A 12407-nucleotide genomic window follows, 5' to 3' on the forward strand; every position below is an offset into this window, starting at 1 on the left:
TAAGAGAATCATTCATTTTTAAGTTAATATGCAATATGAAGAAATCACTCACTCGTGTGGATATTTTGTTGTTTACTGATCCTGGAAGAGAAGCGGATTGTTGTTAAAACTGTGCTGTGCTGCAGGTGAAGCCATGCCTGTGACGAAGAAGGCAGGAAGCACAGTGATCGCAGGTTCCATCAACCAGAATGGCTCTCTGCTGATCCGAGCTACGCACGTGGGCACAGACACTACACTCTCACAGATCGTCAAACTGGTGGAGGAGGCCCAGACCTCAAAGGTGCATTTATTAGAGAATGTCTTTGTGCACATTTTGAAAATAATTTTATTTATATATCTTATTAATGAATATAAATAATTTGTATTGTTTTGTACTAAAGAATGTCAAAGCACAAATTACTTTGTTCACTGTGTACATTGTGTTTATGATTTTATATTTCTAGAGTATTTATTTATTTGTGTTTGACAGAGTATATGTGAAACACTCCATCATTTTATGTCACTTTGATCCAAAACCACGTTGATTTTTATGTAACGGGGTAAAGACAAAAGTCACAGCTTTCTGATATAACCCCAATTCTGAAAAAAGTTGGGACAGTATGGAAAATGTTAATAAAAACAAAGAGGAGTGATGTGTAAATGTACTTTGACTTGTATTTAAACAAACAAAAAAATATATATAAAGACAAGGTATTTGATGTTTTACTTAATCAACTGCATCATTTTTTTTAAGATAAACATTTATTTTGTAATTGATGCATGCAACGTATTCCAAAAAAGTTGGGACAGGGGCAATTTAGGACTAATAGCGATGTGACAAGTTGAAATAAGAAGGCAATGTGAAACAGGTGAGGCAATCGTCTAATCATAGTATATAAGGAGCCTCCAAAAAAGGCCTAGTCCTTCAAGAGCAAGGGTGGGTCAAGGCTCGCCAATCTGCCAACAGATACGTCAGTGAATAATCCAACACTTTGAGAGCAACATTCCCCAAAGACAAATCGGTAGGATTTTGGGCATTTCACCTTCTACAGAGCACAATATAATTAAAAGACTCAAGAAATCCGGTCGAACAAGGCCGAAAACCACTTCTGAATGTGCGTGATCTCCGATCCCTCAGACGTCACTGTCTTAAAAACCGTCATGAGTCTGTAATGGATAACCTGACATGGGCTCGGGAATACTTTGGTAAACCTTTTGTCAGTCAACACCAATCGCCGCTGCAGCCACAGATACAAGTTAAGGCTTTACTATGCAAAGCAGAAGCCGTACTTCAACACTGTCCAGAAGCTCCGCCCACTTCTCTGGCCTCGGTCTCATCTGAGATGGACTGTAGCACAGTGGAATCGTGTTTTGTGGTCCAACGAATCAATGTTTCAAATAGTTTTTGGACAAAACAGCCGTCGTGTTCTCCGGGCCAAAGAGGAAAAGGACCATCCAATCTGTTAGCAGCATCAGGTCCAAAATCCAGCATCTGTCATGCTATGGGGGCGTGTCATTGCCCATGGCATGGGTAACTTGCACATCTGTGAGGGCAGCATTAATGCAGAAAGATATATATATATATATATATATATATATATATATATATATATATATATATATATATATATATATATATATATATATATATATATATATATATACACATATACACATATACACATTTTGGAGCAACATATGCTGCCATCCAGACGTCGTCTTTTCCAGGGACGTCCCTGCATTTTCCAGCAGGACAACGCCAAACCACATTCTGCCTGGATTACAAGTGTATGGTTGTGTAAGCAGAGAGTGTGGGTGCTAGCATGGCCTGCCTACAGCCCTGCAGCCAAAATAAGGCAACGAAGGCCCTGTACATTTACGCAGCTGAAGAAGTGCATAATGGACGAATGAGGGAAAATTCCGCTTGCTAAACTTAACCAACTGGTGTCTTCAGTCCCTGAACGCTTAATAAGTGTTATTAAAAGAAAAGGTGATGTTACACAGTGATAAACAGTTGACTGTCCCAACTTTTTGGAGTGTGTTGCAGTCATCAGATTTGAAACGTGTGTATATTTTCAAAACTAAATTAAATTCATAAAGTAAAACATCAAATAATGTTTTCTCAATATAGTACAGAGAGAATTGAATTTTCAAATAACTGTCATATTTTTTTTCGTGCATTGAGTAACTAATGCTTATTTTGCAGAGACTATAAGTCTGCACGGCTAAACGACAACCCCCATCTTTTGATTTCTGATCCACTTCTCTCTCTTGACCCTCAGGCTCCCATTCAGCAGTTTGCAGATAAGATCAGCGGCTACTTTGTCCCGTTTATCGTAGGCGTCTCTGTGCTCACCCTCCTTGCCTGGGTTGTGATTGGATTTGTAGACTTCTCTGTGGTGAAGAAATACTTCCCAGTAAGTGTTGCTTTGCCTCTCACTCTACAAACATAGACCCTTCTCTGTGCTTGTATCCTTTCTCTGCAATCACACTTGGGTGCGGACCAAAACAGCTGACCCAAAAGAGTCTGAGTGAGGTCGTCTTAGTCCAGTTCCTACTGAACTCTAGTGTGGTTTGATTGCAGTGAGAAAGCTGAATTGCTGAGCCACGAGGTACAAACTGATTCACAGGACAGAGCTGCAATAATGTCATGTATAGTGAATATTTGTACCAACGAACTAAAAAAGAAAAGAAACGCATAAAAACATTTTTTAGGTTCTATGTGCAGCGTGAAACCAAACCAATTAGCAAACAAAAAAAAGTTTCTATTGTTGCTCTGATTCAGACTCATAATAGGTGTGAAAGTGCCCTTAGAGAATAGCATTATTTATTAAATACCTATGTGGTAGAATATAATAGTAGCATTGTAACAAAGCTGACTTCATTATGAAGCTCGTGCATAATACGACTTCACTGATGGATGTTTTTTTTTTTCCTCTACAGGATTATGATAGGAGTGTGTCTGAAGCAGAGGCTATCATACGCTTCGCCTTTCAGGCCTCAATTACCGTGCTTTGCATTGCCTGCCCTTGCTCTCTCGGCCTGGCAACCCCCACAGCAGTGATGGTAGGCACAGGAGTCGGGGCACAGAACGGCATCCTCATTAAAGGCGGGGAACCTCTCGAGATGGCACACAAGGTGAAGGAGAAAGAAAAGGGCTAGTTTTTGGGAGTGTCTGTGTGTGTGTGTGTGTGTGTGTGTGTGTGTGTGTGTGTGTGTGTGTTCAGTCACACAATTTGCCATTTGATGTCAGACATTTTATTTTGGCAAATGTACTCTATAACTTTTTCTCTACAAAGAAGGAAGATCTAAAAAGTGTTTGATCTTTGCCTCAGATTCAGTGTGTGGTTTTTGATAAAACGGGCACGATTACCCATGGAACCCCCAAAGTGGTGCAGGTGAAGATGGTGGTAGAGGGGAACCGAATGGCTCGCTCCAAACTACTAGCGATTATGGGCACGGCGGAGAACAACAGCGAGCATCCTCTAGGGGCCGCAATCACCCACTTCTGTAAACAGGTCTGTTCTTTTACCAAATGAACGAATGCTTCTGTTGAGTCTGGCTGAAGGCCGTGTCTGACCGTGAGGAATGGAGTGTGCAGTGTGATCTTATTCTGGGCTCATATTCATTTTCAGGAGCTCAGAACGGAGTCGCTGGGCACTTGTACTGATTTCCAAGCAGTGCCGGGTTGCGGTATCAGGTGTCAGGTGAGCAACATGGCGAGCTTGCTGAAGAAAGAGGACAGCAATGGTGAAGAGAACGAGCGCAACGCCATCCTTGTGCAGATCAGCGACCCCAGAGCCAGCTCCAACTCTCATCCTCTCATCATGGACCCTGAGCCACTGAGTGAGTCATCTAACCTGGTTCTGGTTTTTTTTTTTTAAAAAAAACCCAAAAAACACGTCTGAGTGTTGTCAACAGTTACCTTTTAATGCTTAACAATTAGTGTTTATAAATAATGGCTATAAGTAAGACACGTACTATAAATTTAAAGTGGTTGTGTTTTTGTTTTGCACTAGCACGTCACATTACCACTTTTGACAAGCGACATAGACACTGAACAGATATGAGATATGTTTTGAACTTGACTGCTCATACTTGTAGGAATTAAACCAGACTGGGAAATGAAATGAAATAAATCTATAAAAAATCTCCCCTTTCTCAATGAGCTGCCTTCAAGTAAATCATGAAATAATCAAAAATAAATGCAGGTGATTAGCAGCAACCGAGGATCTGCTACAGAAGCTGCTGGTTCATGTTTAATATGGTGGATGGGATAGACATTATGGGTGGCTAGATGGACAGGATGGATGGGGGAAAAATGAGTGGATGAATAAAATGGATGAGTGGATGGATAGACGGGATGGATGGATAATACGGATTGATTGATATTTGGATGAAATGTGTGGATGAATGGACAGGATCGATTGATTGGATGGTGAATGAATAAAATGGATGGATATAATGTATGGACCTATAGATAAAATGGATGGATATGGACTAAAGCATTAAGTGGCATTCTTACAGATACAATATTTTTATTTAACAAATAATAATTTTTCACAAACGGTACACGCCTTCATGCAGGCTAGTCATTTTATTTGCAAAAGCTATTCAGTAGTAAAAAAAAACCCACATGTTTCTGTTGTGGTGTTTCAGCTTTGGTGCAGTCGGCCTCATACACCGTCCTGATCGGGAACAGGGAATGGATGAGACGCAACGCCCTGCATATACAGCCTGAAGTGGACGAGGCCATGATTGAACATGAGAGGAGGGGAAGGACTGCTGTACTGGTGGCTGTGGATGGTTAGCAAAAGCACCAGCCAGCATAGTTTAGCATCATATATGATATATTTATTTAATAAGACTGTAGAAGTGATTTAATCTGGGTTCCATTTTCATGAGATGAAAGTGTTTTATTTGTGTAGGCTCTGTTATCCTCACTCTGTTATGCTATAGTTTTCTCTCCTCAAGCACCTCCTGTGCATTTTCACCTGTGCTCAGGTGTGCTGTGTGCCTTGGTTGCCATAGCAGACACGGTGAAGCCAGAAGCTGAGCTGGCTGTACACACTCTCACCTCTATGGGTCTGGAGGTGGTGTTGATGACTGGCGACAACAGCAAGACAGCACGGGCCATTGCAGCACAGGTACAATACCCTCCTCTCTTTTCAATATGAATTCAGGCCACCTAGTAACTCAAATTTCACTCTTGTATTCAGCCCATTTTCTTTTTTGTGTGCCGCCTTTGATATGTAAACGTTTGAAACTCAACACAGCTGTCCTCTTTGTTCAGAAATGAAACCTGTGTGTAAGAACTAAAACCTATTTTAGCTACTTTGCACCAGTCTGAAGCTTCTGGCACAGCAGTACAACTTGTTATGCAGAATTTTTAAAAACATGTTTAAATAGTAACGAATACAGCATTGAACAAAAATAAAACCACAGCGTAAGCACCTGATTGTAATCACAATGCACCTGTCTTGACTTTACTGTGTTGTTCTGTAAACACTGGTAACGTAATTATGGATGGATTTACGTATGGATAGAATTGGGTGGATGAATAGACATTATGGGTGGATGGATGAATATGATGGATGGACAGGATAGATTGGATGGATGGATGGATTGTGGATAGGATTGGATGGATGGTTGGACGGACAAGATGGATGGATATATTGCATGGGCCTATAGATAAAATGGATGGATAAAATAAATGGATGGATATGGATTAAACGATGAAGATGTATTATTAATATATATATATATATATATATATATATATATATATATATATATATATATATATATATATATATATATATATATATATATATCTCAACAAACTGGTGCTTTTTGCCCGTGTCTGTAGGTTGGCATCAGGAAGGTGTTTGCCGAGGTGTTGCCCTCTCACAAGGTGGCGAAGGTGGAGCAGCTACAGCTGGCAGGGAAGTGCGTTGCCATGGTGGGAGATGGAGTGAACGACTCCCCAGCTCTGGCCAAGGCAGACGTGGGTATCGCCATTGGCACGGGCACTGATGTGGCTATTGAAGCAGCAGATGTGGTGCTCATCAGGGTGAGAGCTGTCACACTGTAGTGCTCAAAAGACATTTTATGTCCTCTTTATTTTATCCACAGCAGTGTTTTGACAAGAACTGAGTTTTTTTTTTTGTTTGTTTTTTGTTTTTTTGTTTTGTTTTTTTAACAGTGGAGTACAACAGTTATCTAATATATTTTGGTATTAATATGAACAGACTTTGTGGTATTTTAATATTCTTCTGCTAACTCTTTATAATACTTCCTGTCTGTCTTTGCAGAACGATCTCCTGGATGTTGTTGGGAGCATTGACTTGTCAAAGAAGACTGTCAAAAGGATCCGTATTAACTTTGTTTTTGCACTCATCTACAATCTTGTAGGAATTCCAATTGCAGCCGGTGAGCACATACATTGGGAGAAAAAAATGTAGATTGAAGATCAACTCGTCCTTAACAAGTGATAATGGCACCATATAGAATGGCTTGGTTGCATTTTCAGCTAATAAATAGTCACAGATGCTGGGATTGCCCTGACATCTTGATCCAGGTATGTTAATAGCTGCTTCTCTGTGTCTAGGTGTGTTCATGCCTATAGGACTGGTGCTGCAGCCGTGGATGGGTTCTGCTGCTATGGCTGCATCTTCGGTGTCTGTGGTCCTCTCCTCCCTTTGTCTGAAATGGTGAGTGAATTGACTGGTCTGTAAAACATGTTATAGTCTGCCTGGATTTACCCCCAAATTATTAATTTTAAAAGCCTAAATAAAATACTTTAAAAATCAATTAATATTATTATTGTAATATAATAATAATAATAATAATAATAATAATATAGGCATCTCTGCTTTCTACTTAATGGCTTGCACCAATATGTCAGCCTTTTCGAGATTAATTTTAAAGGACAGATGTTTATCATGATGAAAGCATCCCACGTCACACCCCTCTTCGTCTCCCCGTACTGGCTTCCCGTAGCCACTCGCATCAAATTCAATGCCTTGATGCTCACGTACAAGACCTTGTCTGGAACAGCACCCCCTTATCTCAACACTCTCCTTGAGGTTTATGTTCCCTCACGCAACCTGCGATCGATTAACGACCAACGCCTGGTATAGTACCTACTCAGCGAGGTACAAGGTCCCTTTCCAGAGCCTTCAAACTGACTGTCCCTCAGTGGTGGAACAAACTTCCAACCTCAATCCTGACTGCAGAATCTGTTACTATCTTGAAAGAAAAATGGCTTAAGACCCACCTCTTCCGTGAACATTTAACTAACCCTTAACCCCAATAAAACAATTAAAAATCTGCTCCTGGATTCTGTGCACTTTGCTCCTCTAGCACTTAATTAAAAATTTTGTATGGTCGCACTACTTGTATTGTTCTCCGCTTGATGTATGGCTTTGCTTGTATTTCCTCATTTCTAATTTGCTTTAGATAAAAGCGTCTGCTGAAGGAATAAATGTAAATATAAAACACAGCAGTCCCATTGATGCTGGTATTCTAGCACCACCTAGAGGTAGTCCAGTCAGTTAACACAGGGGTTTTCAACCAAAGGACAGCAAGATAAACTCAAACATGCATGTCTCCCCCCTGAGGCATGTAGACGATCTCCTTGGCTAAGCAGGCAGAATGTTTTGTTTTTTTTTTTTTTTTAAATGGATCATTGGCTTGTCAAATTTAGGCATGTAATTTAGGGTTTTTTTTTCCATCAGAGGAATCCATATGCAAGATTATTTAAGCCATTGTGCCCTCCACATTAAGTGCAGGGCTACTGTGGAAAAGGCAGGAGTATGATGAAAGGTACAGAAAATACATTACATGGCCAAAAGTATGTGGACACCCAAACGTCACACCCATATTTGGTTTCCACAAAGTTTGAAGCACACAATTGTATTGAATGTGTTTATTTCCCTTCACTGAAATTAAGAGGCCCAAACCTGTTCCAGCATGACTATGCCCCTGTGCACAAAGCGAGCTCCATGAAGATTGTGGAAAGACAAATTGGAGTGGAAGACCTTGACCTGACCTCAACCCCACTGAACACCTTTGGGAACTGGAACACCGACTGCACCCCAGACCTTGTCAGCATTCCAACATCAGTAGCTGATCTCACTAACGTTCTTTTAGTTGAATGAACACAAATCCCACAGCCTCTCCCCATCCAGAGTAAAGGTTATTATAGCAGCAAAGAGGGGGCTAAATCTGGAATGGGATGTTCAACAAGCACATATGGGTGTGGATGGGAAACTGTCCACAAACCTTTGGCTATATAGTGTATGATTTCACATGCCCTATCTGTATGTACAGTGTGTATGATGGTAGTTATATTGTTTAAGTTTGATGGGGGTGGTAAGGGCACATATTCAAAGTAATCCAAAAAACAGAGAGGAATGCCACCATCTACCCTCTTTAGAGGACCCATAAGACTTTGTTCCTGTTATTAGATACCATAAAAGAGGGAGAATGCAAACTAATACAAGTGTGAAAATCAGTTATAAGACAAAACATGACAAAAAAAATGAAGAAAAGGAAACACAAATACAGTAATACAGATACAAATAATATCTACAAAGTAATATGAATAGTAATAACATGGACAATCTGGATAGCAGGGATCTGAGTATATGTGATGAACTAATAATGTTCCTACATTGGACATCTGTTAGTTTCGCATGCAGAAAGATGTAATATAATACAGTTTGTTTTCCATCCCATGAGCGATGTCTTGTGTCTTCTCACTAATATCAACAGTTACACTAAGCCCAGTGCTGAGAAGCTGGAGCAACAGAGATGCGGGCAGCGGAAACTGGGCAGCCTTTCAGACGTCAGCGTTCACATCGGCATGGGCGAACTGCGCCGTCCCTCGCCCAGACTTAGCTTACTGGACCGGATCATCAACTACAGCCGAGTCTCTATCAACTCCCTACGCTCAGACAAGCACTCGCTCAACAGCATGTCATTGAGTGAGCCTGACAAACACTCGCTGCTCGTAGCCGGAGCTCACTGCGATGAGGAGATCGTCTGATGGGGCATTACCAGGCGCGACGTGACTCCTTAACACACCTCAGTGCCTGTAGCCTGTAGGGAAGGAACCAAAATGTGATCTCATCCACACACACACACACACACATACACATACACATACACATACACATACACATACACACACACACATACACATACACACACGCACACATCACACCAGTTCTGCTTAATGCTGCATGACTCGCTGGAAGTTTGTGCACCAGTCTCCATGTCTCTACGGCACCCTGCGTGTATCTGGTGTGATCTTAGAGCCAAAACTGTAAGGAAATAGTAGGCACTGATCATGTGGCTGTTTTGTTTTTGTTTTTAAACTGACAATCTACATACCAACCCAAAGAATTTTGGACATGCCATATTATATTTCTTAGACAAGTGTATTGAGTTTTAAAACTTTAATTGAGTATTTATAATGTCATTTATTTATACTTTATAATGTAGGAAATGTAACAAAGCATGTTAGTGATTATTATAATTTTATTTATCCGAATATTTTCCAGTGACAATTTTGCGTCTGATCATTGAATGCACATTAGTTACATTTACCGTGCTCAGTGTTCAGTGTTCACATACACATACTGCTTTTTGCCCAGTACTGAACTCAATCTGTTTTTTATTTTTTATTTTGGGGCTTAAATATCGATATATTAAGATACAACACATTCCAAAGAGGCGTTTGACCTCTTCTGTCTAAAGAAGGAACGAAACACCTTGAGTGAAAATTGCTTGATTAAAATTGTTAGTAAGCATGGAAGAAACTAATCCTGCAGGGTTCCTCTGTTGTATCATGTCTTTGATATAACAGCTGTCTTTTTTTTTAAATACAGATGTTACTAATACGAGAGGTGGAAACTCAAGTCCTTGCTGAAATTATTAGAAGAAACCATAATCACATAGTTGCTATTTATTTTTTCAGGTGTGCCTTGATAGCTGATCTTGATCGAGTAATCGAGTCAATGCTAATTCTAAGTGCTTCTGTCACTGATATACTTTCTTATTTGTAAGGTTTTCTACATTTTCAAATATCATCACCTGAATTGTCCCTGTAGCTCAACCCAAAACACTACTTTAGCCTAGTTATGTTATATAATGTATGGGAGAATAGAGAAACTGCCCATGAACGAAACCAGGCAGTGGTAGTTCAGTGGCTACAGGCTCTATCGGAAGGTCATGAGTTCAAACCCCAGCACTTCCTAGCTGCCACTGTGGGGCCCTTGAGCAAGGCCCTTAACACTCTACTGCTCAGATATGTAAATGAGATAAATGTAAGTTGCTCTGGATAAGGGTGTCTGCTAAGTGCCGTAAATGTAAACCAATCGAATCATTTTAGGATTTAGATTTCTAAATGATCACACTAAAGTCACTGGGACGAAAGCTACTTAGGAAATCAAACTTAAGTTTAATTAAAGTTAAATGCATTAGGGTTCTGTTGTGGTAGATACACCAAGGTGGCAGTCAGGTGACAGGGTGGGAAACAAATACAACGGACAACCTCTGAAGAAACTGCTCGATGAACAGAAAGATAGTGGCAGCTGATTAGCACAGGTTCCTAAATTGGAGAAGCGGTTTACATAACTGTAAAAATGATAATAATAATAATAAATAAATGGGTAACATTTTATGAAGCACTTACAGAGTGCACTGGTACTGGAGAGACCAGTTTCACAATTATATGAATAATATTAATGTCTTAAAGAATAATATTAATGAATAATAATAAAGTCAACTTTATTATTATTATTTATATGGCACAATGAAATGAAGTAGCAAGCCCTTAAATTAGGCAAGTAAACAAATGCAAATATGAGGTAGTTAAATACTGGTCAAATTGTATGAGTTCTGGTTTCAGCATATGAAGACCCTTTATTAGTGTGCAGATGAATAAATCAAAAATCATCAGAAATTGGATCTGAAATTTTTAGGCTTCTTTAGATTCAAGGTGGGAGTTGTGGTTGTTGTATCTATTTGCTAGTACTCTATGGCCTGCTCTTATAGATTGTTAATTTCTTATGGTAGATATAGAAAAAATAGTTCCAATTGAACAACATGCATTAAATCCAGACATTCAGAATCTACAGCTCTTTCAGAGACAACTGACTATCTGGGATTTGTGCCTTTCTATGAACAACGAACTTGTGAAATGTGTCCAACCCTTAAAGTTCTGTGGCGGGGGAACATGGGAAGTTGTGCTACTGTGCCTTTTTTGAAAAATATACAGTCACTATTTTGAAGGTTTTTTCAAGGCCCCAGTAGAGAGAATGAACCGAAATGTAGGCCTCGTGTGTAATCCATCCCTTTATTATTTCACAGTGTTTTCACTGCAGTGAGTTGCTGTATTTATTGCTCTTCTCACCAGTTGTTCTGTAGGTTAACGTCAATTTGAAGCTGTGAGTTAATGTAATGTATATTACACAGATTCGGCAAATTTTATGGTTGTTACGCAACACAATATATCAATAAGCTACAACGTACGGGCTCCATTTCATTTGTAATAAACAGTTGAACCTGTGCATTTCATAAAAATATGGTGTCTTCATTCAGCACAAAGAGACCTTTACTGAAAATACAATCAAATATAATGATAGTTTTGTTGTTTGTTTACTTACTTACTTAAATTATTGGATTGTATCACTGTTACCAACATTGAGATATTAAATAGTCGTATCTCTTCTGCTAATGAGAACTTTATCACAAGATGGCACCCCAATGATATTAATGTGCTGATACTTTGTTTTAAGGAATCACATATTGATTTAATTTACTGAATGCATGCAAATCCAAAGCTTCATTGAAATGACTGTATGCATTTCCAGTACTGCCAAAGCATCATGGAGAACGAAGAAAAAGCTGTCACAAATTAGCACATCTGCTGAAAACGTTACGTGACAGAAAGAAAACAGAAGTAAACATTAGAGAACGGAAATTGACATTAATTACAATAATTAACAATAATAAGAGCAACGATTGTAAAGAAGTAAAATAACACCAGAGAGCTTTTGTTTTCTTTTTCAAAAATCTAAATCATCAAAAATCTTTAACTTGAACTTGAGTCCATATCACCATATCACAGAATACACATAGAAAGCATCTCAGGAGGAAAAAAAAAAAAAAAAAAACGTCTTTAATTAATCCAATGAGGATTGTTGATCATAATGCTTTGTCACATAGAATAGCGATGATGATAATACTAGTGAAAAGAATTTCCTGTAGTTACGTCATGCTGTTATGTAAGACAGCCTGAAGAGAATGGAGTAGGGAGGGCTGGCAGCTTTATGTGCTGAATAAAAGATAGATCTTATTTAACAAGGCACTCACCACCACCACCATCATCATCATCGTACAGCCAGTGTAGATGTTTT

At 39.3% G+C, this 12407-nt stretch overlaps 1 protein-coding gene across 1 annotated transcript in view; it reads left to right on the top strand.

The window, feature by feature from the left end:
- Positions 1–11560, top strand: part of atp7a (ATPase copper transporting alpha) — a 30583-nt gene extending 19023 nt beyond the window's left edge. Inside the window, exons 13-23 of the mRNA XM_017485902.3 lie at positions 126–280; positions 2262–2396; positions 2923–3117; positions 3315–3497; positions 3615–3825; positions 4639–4785; positions 4984–5126; positions 5849–6052; positions 6294–6411; positions 6590–6692; positions 8758–11560. Of these exons, the coding sequence (XP_017341391.1) occupies positions 126–280; positions 2262–2396; positions 2923–3117; positions 3315–3497; positions 3615–3825; positions 4639–4785; positions 4984–5126; positions 5849–6052; positions 6294–6411; positions 6590–6692; positions 8758–9031 (1868 nt within the window). The 3' untranslated portion in view covers positions 9032–11560. The remainder of the gene's footprint in view (positions 1–125; positions 281–2261; positions 2397–2922; positions 3118–3314; positions 3498–3614; positions 3826–4638; positions 4786–4983; positions 5127–5848; positions 6053–6293; positions 6412–6589; positions 6693–8757) is intronic.
- The last annotated feature ends 847 nt before the right edge of the window (positions 11561–12407 follow it).

This window comes from Ictalurus punctatus, chromosome 14 (assembly GCF_001660625.3).
Source record: "Ictalurus punctatus breed USDA103 chromosome 14, Coco_2.0, whole genome shotgun sequence".
Classification (NCBI taxonomy): domain Eukaryota; kingdom Metazoa; phylum Chordata; class Actinopteri; order Siluriformes; family Ictaluridae; genus Ictalurus; species Ictalurus punctatus.